The sequence below is a fragment of the Pseudoliparis swirei genome, chromosome 17, assembly GCF_029220125.1.
Source record: "Pseudoliparis swirei isolate HS2019 ecotype Mariana Trench chromosome 17, NWPU_hadal_v1, whole genome shotgun sequence".
Classification (NCBI taxonomy): domain Eukaryota; kingdom Metazoa; phylum Chordata; class Actinopteri; order Perciformes; family Liparidae; genus Pseudoliparis; species Pseudoliparis swirei.
Window position 1 is genome coordinate 7952227 of NC_079404.1, and position 13972 is coordinate 7966198.

General features: G+C 43.0%; 1 protein-coding gene across 3 annotated transcripts in view; it reads left to right on the forward strand.

Moving 5' to 3' along the window:
* The window catches only part of LOC130206886 (phosphofurin acidic cluster sorting protein 2-like), a 56143-nt gene that overhangs the window by 17159 nt on the left and 25012 nt on the right, over positions 1–13972 (forward strand). For all 3 annotated transcript variants that reach the window (XM_056435126.1, XM_056435124.1, XM_056435125.1), the window contains exons 2-3: positions 4131–4218; positions 10709–10798. In XM_056435126.1, the coding sequence (XP_056291101.1) occupies positions 4131–4218; positions 10709–10798 (178 nt within the window). The remainder of the gene's footprint in view (positions 1–4130; positions 4219–10708; positions 10799–13972) is intronic.

Genomic DNA, 13972 nt, shown 5'->3' on the forward strand with positions numbered 1-13972 from the left:
CATCTGGCAGATGGAGGTAGAAAGGAGGAGTGGGCGGGGCATCAGCAGGGCCATGGCATCAGACCCAGCCAGGTCCAATGGACACTATAAGATGGGAAGTCACAAGGACTCCATAAGTAGAGAGAGAAGAGGAGATAGGTGCCAGCATATCCTAAAATGTCCCCCAGCAGCCTATAAGCCTATAGCACAGGGGTCGGGAACCTATGGCTCTTCCGGTGACGGCATATGGCTCCCAGACAATTTTGACTTAAAAAAATAAATATATATCCGCCCGCCCCCCTGTAATTTTCTCTATCGCGCCAGATTACAGCCTTCGGCCATATTCCCTGTAGAAGCCGTTATCATGGAGCACTGACACACAATGGATATCAGACTGTTAACATACACAATATCTGTTCACAGGGTTTTTCCTGCATAGAGAACATTTGGACGCGCGCCTAAACCGTTTTCCCGAGCGCCTATGACAAATCCCGAGCGCCTAAGGCAAAAAAAAGTCTGCGATGGAAGAAAAAGAAAAAAAATTTCATCACGTGCATGTCAGCGAATATGTTCTCAATAGTATGTTTCAAGTCGGCTCCAGCCGAACCCTCATTCTGTTTTGATCAATAGTAATCGAGTTGAGTGTCTCCCCTAGGTTTACAGCTTCAGGGGGGCGGGACTAGTGCCGCTAGCCATGTTGGTGCCCTAAGCTTAATTTAACATTGAGGTGTGCTCACCTGTGTGCGCGCATCACGGCTGAGCGAGGCGCGCGCCGGCATCGGAGCTCTGGGGCGCGCGCGAGAGCCGAGAAGAGTTGTTGACGGATGAACGGGAGGGGGGAGTGTGCTAGTGAGTGTGCTCACCCGTGCGCGCCGGTATCGAAGCTCTGCCGTGATGCGCGCCAGCCGAGAAGTGTTGACGGGGGGGGGGGGGGGGACGACGACGACGAAAATTATAGGGTGGCGGGCGGAGATTTCACCCTGTTATAATGGTAGGGGAAACACTGGAGTTGATAAGCGTGTCTTCTTGTCTGATCAATACGCAACTGTGAGGTGCACGAATGGACAGAGCGGCCAGCTGCTGATAACTTACTCAACAGCCCGACGTGTACGAATAGGCGGTGCGTGCGCAGCGCGCAAAAAAAAAATTTGGGAGCACCGAAGACCCATTTTGACCCAGGAAAAACCCTGGTTCTCCATTATATGATGTGATATGTATTGTCATGTGCAGACTTTATAGAGTTAATCCTGTCACTGTTTTGTTGGGCAAAGAGAACAACCAATTAGAGGTACTGAAGATGACATGTGACAAATAAAGTTTTGCTTCTGACAGCGAGAGTTCCACTGAAACAAAGTGATGCCCCACGGTCTTTATTCCTCCGTAATTATATTCCCGGTAACACCGGGTATACAGCCGGGACCGCTGTACATCAACATATCTGCTAGCAGATTGTCACGCTCGTAGCTCGTAGCTAGCGCTAGCTACGAGCTAGCTTAAACATGGTTATAATGGCTAATTTATTATTTATTGGCCTACTTTTATGAATGCAAGACTTGCAATCAACGTTACGGTACTAATCTCAGTTACCGCTGCTCGTCATCATCGGTCTCCACGTTTTCAGGGGGACCGGTGACGGTCTCCCCGTCGCGCCCAGCCTGACGCTGGTGTGCTCGACACCGGCCTCTCGCAGTCACACACGGCGCATGCGTCCGCTGTCAAAGTTAAATGAGAGGCTATCGTAACCTGCTGACAGGGCGGAGTCACCTGAGAAGTTCACAAAAATAGTTTTTTTCAATTTCAATCATCTCAGGTACCGGATTGCATTTCGGTCCGGGTAGCACCGGTTGTATTGGAACCGGTGCCCACATTGGCACCAGTTTCCGGTACCTAACCCTAGCTGCAATCCCACCCCAGCTTTCTCTGGGAATGTGGAAATGACATGTCAGAATGGAGGATTAATGCATCTTTCAAGTGGCCTCTGCATGACCTTATTTTGATCTTGAGCGTGTGCCGGTTTCTGCTGACTGGAGGGGGAGACAAATGACAGCCCCTACCCCGCAGACGTGTGACAGCAAACACACGGCGTATCCATGGCGAGAATGCTTTTTAGCTGAATTACATTTGGCCCAGTGTGCACTTCTGGCTATTTTAGCCCGATGATAAGTGATTTTTGTGGAACACCTGGTACGTCTCTCCAGTCACTGATTTGGTGGCGCTTGGCAGGAGCACAGGGGCCAACCGGCACCGGGCCAGAAGAGATGGCCACAGCGTTTCACTTGCAAAATAACACAGTAGCAGACAGGAGTAGAGCTAACACCTCTCTTTAATAATAAATAAAACGTCCCTGGTTCCCTCGGTGACCGTTTCAGTGCCTGCAGCCTTTTTAATTACATGTGTATCCCAGTCTCTGGAAATAGAGAGAGAGAGAGCTGTGACTTGATAGAGATGTTGTTAAACCATCACCCATGCTTTATGTCTCACTCCCTCCCGACAGAAAGCTGTGCTGCCTGGTGACTCTTCCTCACCATAGCATCAGGGATACTGGATCTATGCTCTACCTACCAGGTTTACCACTTAATTACACCAGCCTCCTATTTATTTTGCATTTGTTATAACGCAAACGAGGTCATACGCAGCCATATGGAGTGGGAGTTCACGCTCAATTGATTGCATGTTTTGGGCCAAGAGGCGATTCTACACCGCAACACCAGGTTCATATTGTTAAAAATGTTGGATTGTCGTCATTAAATGTCTTTTGTCGGCTGCTTGTGTAAACATCTCTTGAAATCTGATGATGTTTGGTAGCCTCCTTCCTTTCCCCTCTATTCTGCTAATACAAACTATGCACAAACATATATTATTAATTCAATGGAGTTGAAGGAAAGAAACTGATGGGTTGGCTAACAAATACGGACAACATCTCTTCACAATGTCATTGATTAGAAACAAAAGTTGGTGAAACTGGAATCTAGGTAGAACGAGGACACAAACACATTGTGACATTAAAGTCCAATTAATATTTAAGACAGATATTTGTGACATTCACTATTCAATTCACATTGTATGGTTGTATTGAACCTTAAGACTTGACCCATTCATTTATTGTTAATGCCCCACAATATTAAATACTTAACAGACCACCTCATTGTCGTTGCCGCCAACTCGGTGATCTCCCTTATGCTTGAATGTGATTCTTCTTGAGTCATACTTGCCTTGCAGCGGAGGGAGGTCCTGTGCCTCTCGGGGAAAGTGGGTGACTGGATAGCTATTTCTTTGGTTCTTTCTCCTGCTTGACTCTGGCACCGACTGATCACAATTTAATGCAGCTGGACTTGTGGGTCAGGAGGAAGTTTGCAAACTTTGCTTGTGTTGACTTTCTGTGGAGCCAACCCAGAAGGTGTTCTGTGGGTGGGGGGGTCCAAAGAAAGGGGGATCTAAAAGGTCACAAATTGCTTTGGATCCATGAAAGGGGTGTGGAATTGAGCTTGTGTCTGGCACAGTTGATGTTGTTTGTTTCTGCCTCTGGTGTTCTACAAGATGGGCTGGACCTAAGGCGCCAACAGTGGCCCTCTGAACTAGATGTCACGTTCTGATTAAATATGACATTATATCTCACCGTACTGCTTGACTTCTTCCTACTCCACCCTGTCTGGATCCCGGTGCATATAAAGGCATATATAGGTATACGTTTCTTCTTTGTGTTATTTAATAATGAACAGATGTCACATAAGCCTCTGTGTTCAAAAAGACATTTTAATGCACCATGGCTCATCAGAGCATCTGTGCCATGTCACCTTCCATGAAGAATTCGCCCATAAATCTGACAAAATTTAGTAGCACTTGGGTGAGCCACCCCTGCACAACAAGCCATAGATGTCTTTTCCTTGAGACGGATGGTAACGCGTCTAAGTAGAATAGGACGTGAATACTAAGTTGCACTCTTTTCCTGATGGTCATTTTTTATTTCTGGAAGCATCCTGTTTTTATTGCCATAACTGCTGACTAAAGAAGAATAAAAACAAATGTATGGCCATGTTTTTCATCCCCAGATGCTGCAGCTTGTTGTGAAAGTGTGCTCACATTATGTCTGCTGTGCCACTAATCAGTTTCTTTTTCTCTCCCCCGTCTCTTTTTCTTTCTCTTTTCCACAGGCTCTGCAGCCTCACGCTGAAAAAGCTGGTCGTCCTCAAAGAACTAGATAAAGAGCTGAACTCCCTGTCCATAGCTGTCAAAATCCAGGTGGGTGGGTTAATCTTCCATGTGCAATGTGAGCAACATGCTCAAGTGCAAACACATTTGATAGCAGTGTGTCACGTTCTGGGGCCTGGAGGTCTCTGTGTGTTCTGTTGAAAAGTAATCACAGAGCCTAGTCGATGATCACACATGCTTTTAATTAGAGATGCACCGATCAGGTTTTTGGTGCCGATCACCGATCACTGAAATCAGTATCTGCCGATCCGATAATACCAATCACGGTGTCGATTGAAGCATTCTATTTATTGTGTAGCATTATTGCCTAGGACTATGAGGAAATACATATATAAAGCAGCTCAAACATGAAAGAAATTACCGATTTCTTTAAACATTTAGGACTTTTACTTTGAAAAATGTCCTAATTGAAACATTAAAATTGTTTGATTGCTATTGTAGGGGATTTCAGATATGTATGGAACACATCTGCATCATTCATTTCCTGGAACTCTTGGGGAAATCTATTTACAGGACTTTTTTTAACATAAAAAAGTCTGACTTATTTTTATAAACTCTTCCTTGGTACAGTAAAAATGTTTTAAAGGACCCATATTATGCCCATTTTTCCACAAGTTGATATGGTTCCTTGGTCTTAATGAAATGTTTGTAACATATTTTGGTCACAATACCACAAGAATCATTTCAAACGGCACCCTTTTTACCCTGTCAAAAACACCTCCCCACAGATTTACCTGTTTTGAGTGCCTGTTCCTTTAAATGCTAATGAGCCAGCTCCCCCCTCCCCCCTGAGATGCGCTCGCCTAGCTGCTGCCTGCCTACTGCAGATGAAGATGGCGTCGTGCAACCATATCGTTTTGAACCAGAGTCAGACCCTGAACAAGAAGAGGCTCCCGAACAAGTTCGAGAAGTTAGAGCTCAACAGGACGTTTCTGAATGTCACTTCTACATTGTTTTTGTTTGTACATTGGCTAAGGTCTCAGTCTTGTTAGCGGTTTTGAGAGCATAGTGGTGCTAGAGATTAGAGTACGTGAATAGTTTGTGCATGTATGAGTATGTAGCAAATACAGTGTGTTTATGTAAGTTACTGTTTGTGAAAGTGTTTGTGTAAATGCAAGTAACGGGAACGCCATAAAGATATAAATGCGACATGAGTAAAGTTCCATCTGTAAACTAAAGTGTTATCTGACAACAGTAAGTGATCAAGCAGGGGCGGGGGTAACGTTTTTACCTCCATTAATTAGCGTTTAAACTTTGTTTACTTATTAAATCGTTGTATTTGATGACTTATGACTTATTTGATGACTCATGTCTAATATGAACACAACTTTCAAATAAACTTTACCTGCAAAGTTGTGGTGGGGGGCGGTCCAAGGCCATGTAGCCAGACTCCCATGGGCGTGCTTCAAAATCTACGTAGACGTTGGTGGTTATCCCATTTGACGCACTCAAGCATATCGTTTCTGATATAGAGGAACCACAACAAGCCGTGTGAGTTGTTTTTTTCCAAGCGTTTTTGTGTTGGGAGACATGCCAGATACCCAAATTAACGTATAGAAGCACTAAAAAAGTGGAATTTTCATAATATGTCCCCTTTAATGTTAGCATAATTTAAGCTAAATCTCAGAAACGATCTATAAAGATACAAAATCAGTTCATTGTTTACTTTTATATGTTAGTGTATGATTTGTCGACATCTTATTTTGATAAACGGATGTTGTTTCACGTGGTTCTTTCCGCTAACATTGCAAAACCGGATGTTGTCACTTAAATCCTTCCGCTAACTTTATCAAAACCCTCGCGCGCTCCCGATCGAATGCATTTACCGTAAGCAATCAGTCTATAGGGGCTCAGACATGTGAGTGTCGGCTGAGTTGACCCAGTGATTCAACTCGGGGGACAGGGACGCCGCTCGGTGCGTGAGGATCCCCTCGTGGACCTCTGACCTCTGCGGCCCTCGCCGGGCGCATCGTCTCCCTTGTGGTGCGCGGCGATTGAAACGTCTGATAGTTCTCGCAGATGTTACGTCATCTGATCGGCCGTTTTGAGAACGCCGATCAAAACCGATAATGGGAATATCGGCCGATATGGTTCGGCGCCGATCAGATGGGTGCATCCCTACTTTTAATCCTATTGATTGATAAAAAAAACATCCTTAGCTGCCCAGGAAGCTCCAGCACTCACATCCACTCAGGTGCTTTAAATGACAGACTAGCATTGCCGCTCTAAGCCAGCATTAGGGCCAATAGATGGATTCTGCATCTTGCATTGATTGCTAATACATTTTTGTGACTGGATTTGCAGGTCGGCCATGCCTATCATTCAAAAACCCATTGTCATCCTCTTTTAGAGAAATGAGAGAGAGATACACACACTACCAAATGTATGTAATTGATAGCGAAAAACAGCAGATGGCTTGGGAGGAGGGAGTTAGCGGATGTTTAAATGCGTGAACATTGCTATGGTGCCTATGTGTGGACAACCCAGTTAATTTTACAATTTGCAGCTCACTAATAAAGCATAGATATGATTTGCTTTCAATTTATGCTGCAGAGTAGAGATTACTTGATGTTAGTTCATAAATATTTTATTACGGATATTACACCGTATTACCGTTATCATTTTTATATTACATCTAATCATGGAACCAGACACACTTGGTGTTAATCTGAATTAGTGTGGCACATACCGCACGCACTGCAACTGTCAGGATCATAGACTCATCCGTAGTGGCAGTGTTGGAACCCTGCCTTCCGTCTGCAGATGGGCCTCACGGTTTGAAAAACGCGTGCTCAGCAGTAAGCCTGGTAGCAGTCGTGCAGATGATTGTTCACTGCTTCTGAAATTATTTATTCTGAGAGAACTAAGACCAGTGAGTGCACCTTAAGTGTCCACAGACATATGAACACTCTGCCCTGAGATAGCCATGTGAAAATAATTGTCAAAGAGAAAAGGTCATTGAAACATAATTTAAACTGCAGTCTCCCAGAAAATCCAGGGAAGAGAATTTGGGAATTAGACTCGCCTAAAAGCGATGAGAAGAGAGACAACTTTTCCTGCAACCTGTACCTTGAAAAAAAAAAAAAAAAAAACTTTTATCCACACAGCGAGAGAGGTAATCTATTATGTAGCCCTAAAAGACCACTGCTTTTGCAGATACTTTAACTGAGTCTAGTATAATTCTTATCATTTACAGTGGTTTTACACAACCTTTTAAATCACATAGTTGAAGGTGCTCCATATATATTTCAGAGTGTGTGTGTGTATATATATATACACACACACACACACACAAGTGTTTACTTTAGGGGGAACCAAAAGGTGGGCACGATGCCTCCGCGACAATAGTTTATCAGCTGCGTAAGCGCAGGGTGTTTGGCCGGGAGCCTTGAAACTTCACCGTGTGTGAACTCACAGCACTCTGCCTGCATGCCGTAATTGACCGTTTGCTATTCAAAGAGAAACAAATAGTCACCCCTCAACTTGTCATCCATCAGTAGAACGCTACCAACCAAGTGTGGCTCTATCCCTGAGCAACGTCGTCTCCAGAGCGTGAAATCTCCCCATTTCTGTTGAGCCGCTCAGAGGACAGCCGAGCAAAGCCATGTTCATCGCAGCTCTGTAAACTGGAACATTAAATGCAGGTTTGGTTAGGGAGAACAGAGACGCTGAGTGGATGAAGAGACAGTTGGAGAAGATGACAGGGGAATAAGAGGGTTTTGTTTTTCCGACGGTGAGCAACAAAGCCTCTGTGGCGCACGTCATCGTTTCTGTGTTCGGCATACTCTTCTTTCTCTGTCTCTCTCTATGGGTCTCATCAAGTTAAGTGTGCGCACGCACAAACACACACACACACATGCAACCAACCTTCGTAATGGCTAACACTTTGGATGGTCTCCCAAAAACCCAGCGGCACTGGGGGTCACTTAAAGTAGCAACAGCCACCACAGACAACCAGCTGTAACATTTCCTGCATGTTTCGTTGCAATGTGGTATGCCTCTGCACGTGCACTACGTGGTTATGCAGTTTCGTGTCCCGTCTTTTCTGTGTGAAGTTGCCTGAGGTTGTAGCCAGACATTGATATAAACTGGATTACGATAGGGAAGGCGAGCAATGCTAGTTTCAGCGCAAGTCCGTTGTCCAAAGCACTTCCATTTGCCGTCCACTCAGATATGATACAATTGTTTGTGTATAGGTTTGTTGGGTGTTGGGTGAAAGCAGAAGTTTCAAAACGCCTGTCAAAAAAACTCTTCATTCCAGTTGCGCATTGAGCTCTTTTCCCGACCCTAAATCTCTTCCTGCCATTGCTGCAAACAGGAGAGCCAATTTAAAGAATTTACTATTTTAGGAATAACCTTAAGAGTGAGTTTAAAGTTCTAATTTTCCCACAGGCTTGTGGAGCTTGGTTAGAGTAGAAGGGCTGTAACAAACCCCATCTGGCCCTGGAGAGACAGCGGTGAAGCTTGTAGCAGGAAAGAGGGCGCAGGGGAGGGGAGGGGAGCAAAGGACATTCAGTACAAGCTTTCAGCCAAGGCTCTGTATTGTTAATGCATGTCAGGCAGTTTGAGAGTGCTCGCCTTTTGTGCCTTGATTCATTGTACCATCCACTGAGCATGAGAAAAGGGTGCATACAAGGCCTCTTTGTGGTGCTCAAGTTAGTGACAAGGTCAGCCTTGGACAGAGATCTGCCCCTTCTTTCCCCTCTTAATACAAAACAAAGGCAGTGCCCACTGTCAAGGTACTGTTGGCATGTCCTTCTGTCTAACATATTGAGCCATCAGGCTGGATGGAAAAATGCTCATTACATGGGAATGCTTTGCAAACTAAGCATTCTGTATTCTCATGTTCCCTTCCGTCCTTCAAAGCTTGGATTTCATTGCATAACACTTTTGACATTGGACTAATTCCCTCTCTGGAACTTAGGTTCATTCCCCTATTTAAAAAACAGCACCTACAACTTGTTAATTACAAGTTTGTAGACTAAGAAATGAAATATTCCAACTTCATGCAACAGACGGAACCTGAAAACAGTGAACAACAATGACTAAGGCTAATACTCTAACCCAGATCCCTCCTTCTCTCAGACACTGGGACACTGAGCCTCCCGGAAACCTATTTAGTTCACTCAAATATTCAGAGGCAGTTTGCCGAAGATGAAATTGGAAGTTAGAGAATTGCTTTAAACACTTCTTAGTTTTCAAAGAGCTTTTATTTTCAGTGGAGAAGAAAATGGGTTTGAGATGACTCTATATGCAAGCTTGGTTGGTTTTTATCTATTCAGCTACATTCACCTACAGAGGCACCACTGCTTCTTGAATACATCCAACCCCCCGCCCCCTCTGGTGTGTTGTGGTGATTTTTCAGCACACACCCAAACATTTAATTTGGTGTCTGCTATATGATTTAGCAGCTCTGATGACATTAGGATCCAGTAGCATACCCGCTTGCATTGGACTATTCAAGAGTTTGTTTTAAGCCAGATAAAGGATATATTTACAGCTCCATGCTGCTCACCAAGTCTTACTTAATTATTTTGGCAGGTTCAGCAGACACCTAAACTAAGCTATGATGACTTGTGAAATATTTACAGCAGTTGATGAGTTGCCAAATATATTGCAAGAAACAGTCCTCAGCTTTCACAGCTTGAGAGTAGATTGTGAACTTGATATTTTACACGCTGTTCCTGTTCTTAAATTTACACGCTGACTCCCAGTTTCAAGATTAAAAGAGGTAATAAAAAAATATATCTAATAATAGTCTTTAATGTGAGGCTCGTTGCTAAAGGCTGAGATGGGTTCTCTGTGGACACGCTGGCGGTCCGTGTCCTTGAATTTAGTGGCATTTAAATCTCTGCGCTGTTTGGTCACAATACGTTTTTGCCAGCTCACAGAATTAACTTTGTTGACGAGTCTCTCGCGTATATGCAGGGTTTTTAAACGCAGGAAACCCACTAAAATAAACGATGGACTCCTTTCCCATTGTAAGTATGTTGGTGATTTGTGGTTCTTTCAAAATAGACTTGGTCATTATTGTACCGGTGGAGAGCCTAACAAAGATGGTTTTGTTTCTGTTGAGTTTAAAATAAATGTGTTTTACAACAACCGGCGAGATAAAAATTGAGCCTGGTCACTTTGAGGAGAGCAAATTAGTTGTAGGCTTGTGATTTTTTAAAACATTTTTTTATCCTTGTGCGAGGTTGGAAAACCTTATGATATCTCTTTTAAGAAGCCATCTGACCCATATTTCCATTTTTCTCGAAGCACTGTTCTCTATAAAGCAGTGAAAGAGTAGAGGACTTTTTGTACTGGGCTACCTCAAGGTGTGAATCTTCATAAATGTGTGAATCTGAAAATATGGCTTGCACACTCAGTCACTGTTGTCTGATAGATATTGGCACATGAAACTGCAGAATGTGAGTGATTTGTGAGTAGGAACCCCTAATGTACTGTATAATGTTTTTTTAAAGTTTGCATTTATAAATGTGCTTACAATTGAACTTGGCTTTTCTTTGTCACCCAGGGTTCGAAGCGTCTTTTGAGGTCAAATGAGTACGTCCTCCCACCCAGTGGACTGATGGAAACGGACTTGGAGCTCACATTCTCACTACAGGCAAGCACTCTGACATTATACTGTGAATTCTCACACTTATATGGCAGTTACTTGGCGGGGGGATTGTGTTGAAGCCATTATTCACACCCCTTCCAAACCCAGAACAAAATTGTTGAGTTCAAAATATCTGTATCTAAATATGTACGCACAGTATTTTGCATAAATGAAATGCTGTTCCATGTTGTTTTGTGGTCAGAAGAGGTCTTCACTTACCGGAAGTACTCTTGCTGACTTTAAATTAGCTTCTTCTTTTTTTAAGTGCAACCATACTTTTTTCAGACTGTTTCTGATTTGTAATAATAGACACTGCATGTACGCTGACTAATTGGGGACTGAATTAGACGGACAACTATAAAGGTGAACTAAGCCAGGAAAAGTTGCCGATTTACCTATGTAAGGTGGCCCTGAGATCTCAATGCACTGCAAATTAAATTGTGGAAACATCTTCGCTGATTTGACAATTGATGCGCAGCATTTAGAAAACATAAAAATGCAACAACATGAATTTGACAACATATTCTCCATTTCACCATGTGAAACATGATCTTACAAACTATTATTGTTTGAATATTATAGACCAAGAAGTCAAGAAAAGTAAATGTGAAGATCAAGTTCTGGTAATCGGGAGATGATATGAAAACAGACTGAGGATAAAATACTAAGTCTCGGAGAGAAATATAGTTCTGAAGTGATGAAAGGTTCACCAACAGTTCAGACAGACCACAGACAGTTATTTTTAATAGTTCAGTCAGTAGGACTGCAGAATTTAACAACCACCATGTTGGCTCAGTGCTGGTGAGTGTTTTTCCACATGAACTTCAACCTTGTGTGTGTCATATTTCTACATCATCAGTTCACAATATTCAGTTCAGACAGCATTCTGACTGCAGATGCATCTTTTAAAATCGTTTGAGGTCCACAACAAAGTATATTTAAAATCTTGCCTTGCAGTCTAAGATAGCCAAATGGATTTACGTTCATGATTACAATACTAGACAATTTGATAATCTCCATCCTCCCTTCAGCCATACCACTCAGTCAGTTCTCCATTAAACACAGAGTTTTTTAACTCTGGAATACTCACATTCTTATTGCTAACTCCTCATCTTCACTCAGTAACTTTAAACATAGATTAAGGTCCATCCTGGTGAATCATGCCTCTCCATTTGCTACTGAGCCATCATGTACAGTCAGGACTATAAATATTTGGACATTGACACAATTTTCATAATTTTGGCTTTGTACACCACCACAATGGATTTTGAATTAAACAATCAAGATGTGCTTTAAGAGCAGACTTTCAGCTTTAATTTTGAGGGTCTTCACATCCATATCAGGTGAACGGTGTAGGAATTACAACACATTTTGTATGTAGCACCTCCTTTTTAAGGTATCAAAAGTAATTGGACAAACTAACATCATCATCAATGTAATTGTCAATTTGAATACTTGGTTGGAAATCCTTTGCAGTCAATGAAAGCCTGAAGTCTGGAACCCTGAGACACCACCAGACGCTGGGTTTCATCCCTGGTGATGCTCTGCCAGGCCTCTACTGCCACTGTCTTCTTGGGGCATTGTCCCTTCAGTTTGGTCTTCAGCAAGTGAAATGCAGCTCCATTGGATTCAGGTCAGGTGATTGACTTGGCCATTGCAGAACATTACAGATGTGTTGATGTACAGCGATCCTGGCCGTATACCCGGTGTTACCGGGAATATAATTACGGAGGAATAAAGAACGTGGGGCATCACTTTGTTTCAGTGGACCTCTTGCTATCAGAAGCAAAACTTTATTTGTCATGTGTCATCTTCAGTACCTCTAATTGGTTGTTCTCTTTGCCCATCAAAACAGTGACAGGATTAACCCTATATATACATATATATCATATGCACATACATAAGTACATATTTACATATGTGGCACCCTGGACATTTTAAGGGCACATCTGGTCAGAATTGTTATTGTGTTAGTATCTTGCCCCATCATCCTTATTTTCTTGTTATTATCATTTTAAATGCCTTGTGTTAACTTAAAACTCGCCTGCTTTCACCTGAAGCTGCTGCAGGGCGATACTTGTGTTCGCCAGTAGGGGGCAGTAGCGAGTTTTGCCATGACTGGCGCCGTAATTCTTGTTTCAACAAGTTAGACCAGCATATCAGACAGTGACGCAGCTATTACTGCGGGTCTGTCTTGGTGTTTACAGATGAGAAGCGTACACAAGCGCCATATATATATATATTAATGTTATGTTCGCTCGCTTTGGCGGTGCTATATTTTGATAGTTATTAAGTGTGTAGTAGTTAAAGAAAAGACAGTTAATTAAGGCTAGCGCCGTTTAGCTAGTGGATGCTAATCGCGTTTTAGCATCAGTAATCTGGTTCCGTGATGTAGCTAGTGACGTCACGGAGAACCGAACCAGTCTATAACTAGAAGTGATTTCCAGCAGGCTACAACAGCCCTTCTGTTTGCAGACACAAGTGCGCTAGCAGTACCACTAGCTGTAGCAGTCATGCGGGAGTGAGGGTTAGAGCCGTGGGCACGACTCGACACCCGAAAATCTTCGGAGCATGACGGAGAGACGTCTCCCGGTGTCAGGGCCTGTCACTCCCTCCCTGGGAAAAAAAACATTCTCAATGTTTGAAATAAGATAAAAAAGAATATTTACTTTACCGGTACTTCTTTTTAAATATATATTATTATTTGTTTAATAATATTAAAATGAAGTAGAAACAGGTTTATATATGTATACATATATATTAGGACTGTCAGCGTTAACGCGTTAATCTATGCGATTAATTTGGCCGCGTTAACACACTAAAATATTTTAACGCAACTTTGTTTACTTCCGGTGTGTCATGAAGTTTTTACACTGAGTGTCAAACCGCGGCAGTGCGGTTTAACACTGTTTCCGTTATTTTAAAAAATATTTCTCCGCGAAAATAAGGAGCAGAAATCAGTTTAAACTCGTAGATGAATCAGTCGGGCTTCCTCCCGTCTCCCCCTGTGATACACAGAGGAACAGAGGGGCGACGTGTCGGGTGACACGGCGCGGAAAGAACTCGCCACACGCAACCTTCAACGTGATTTGTCAATCCGTTTGTTTGTCAACATTTTGAGAAAAAAACAACCAATGAACACTCAGTAAATCACAAAAGACCTCCCACCTCACAGGTGAG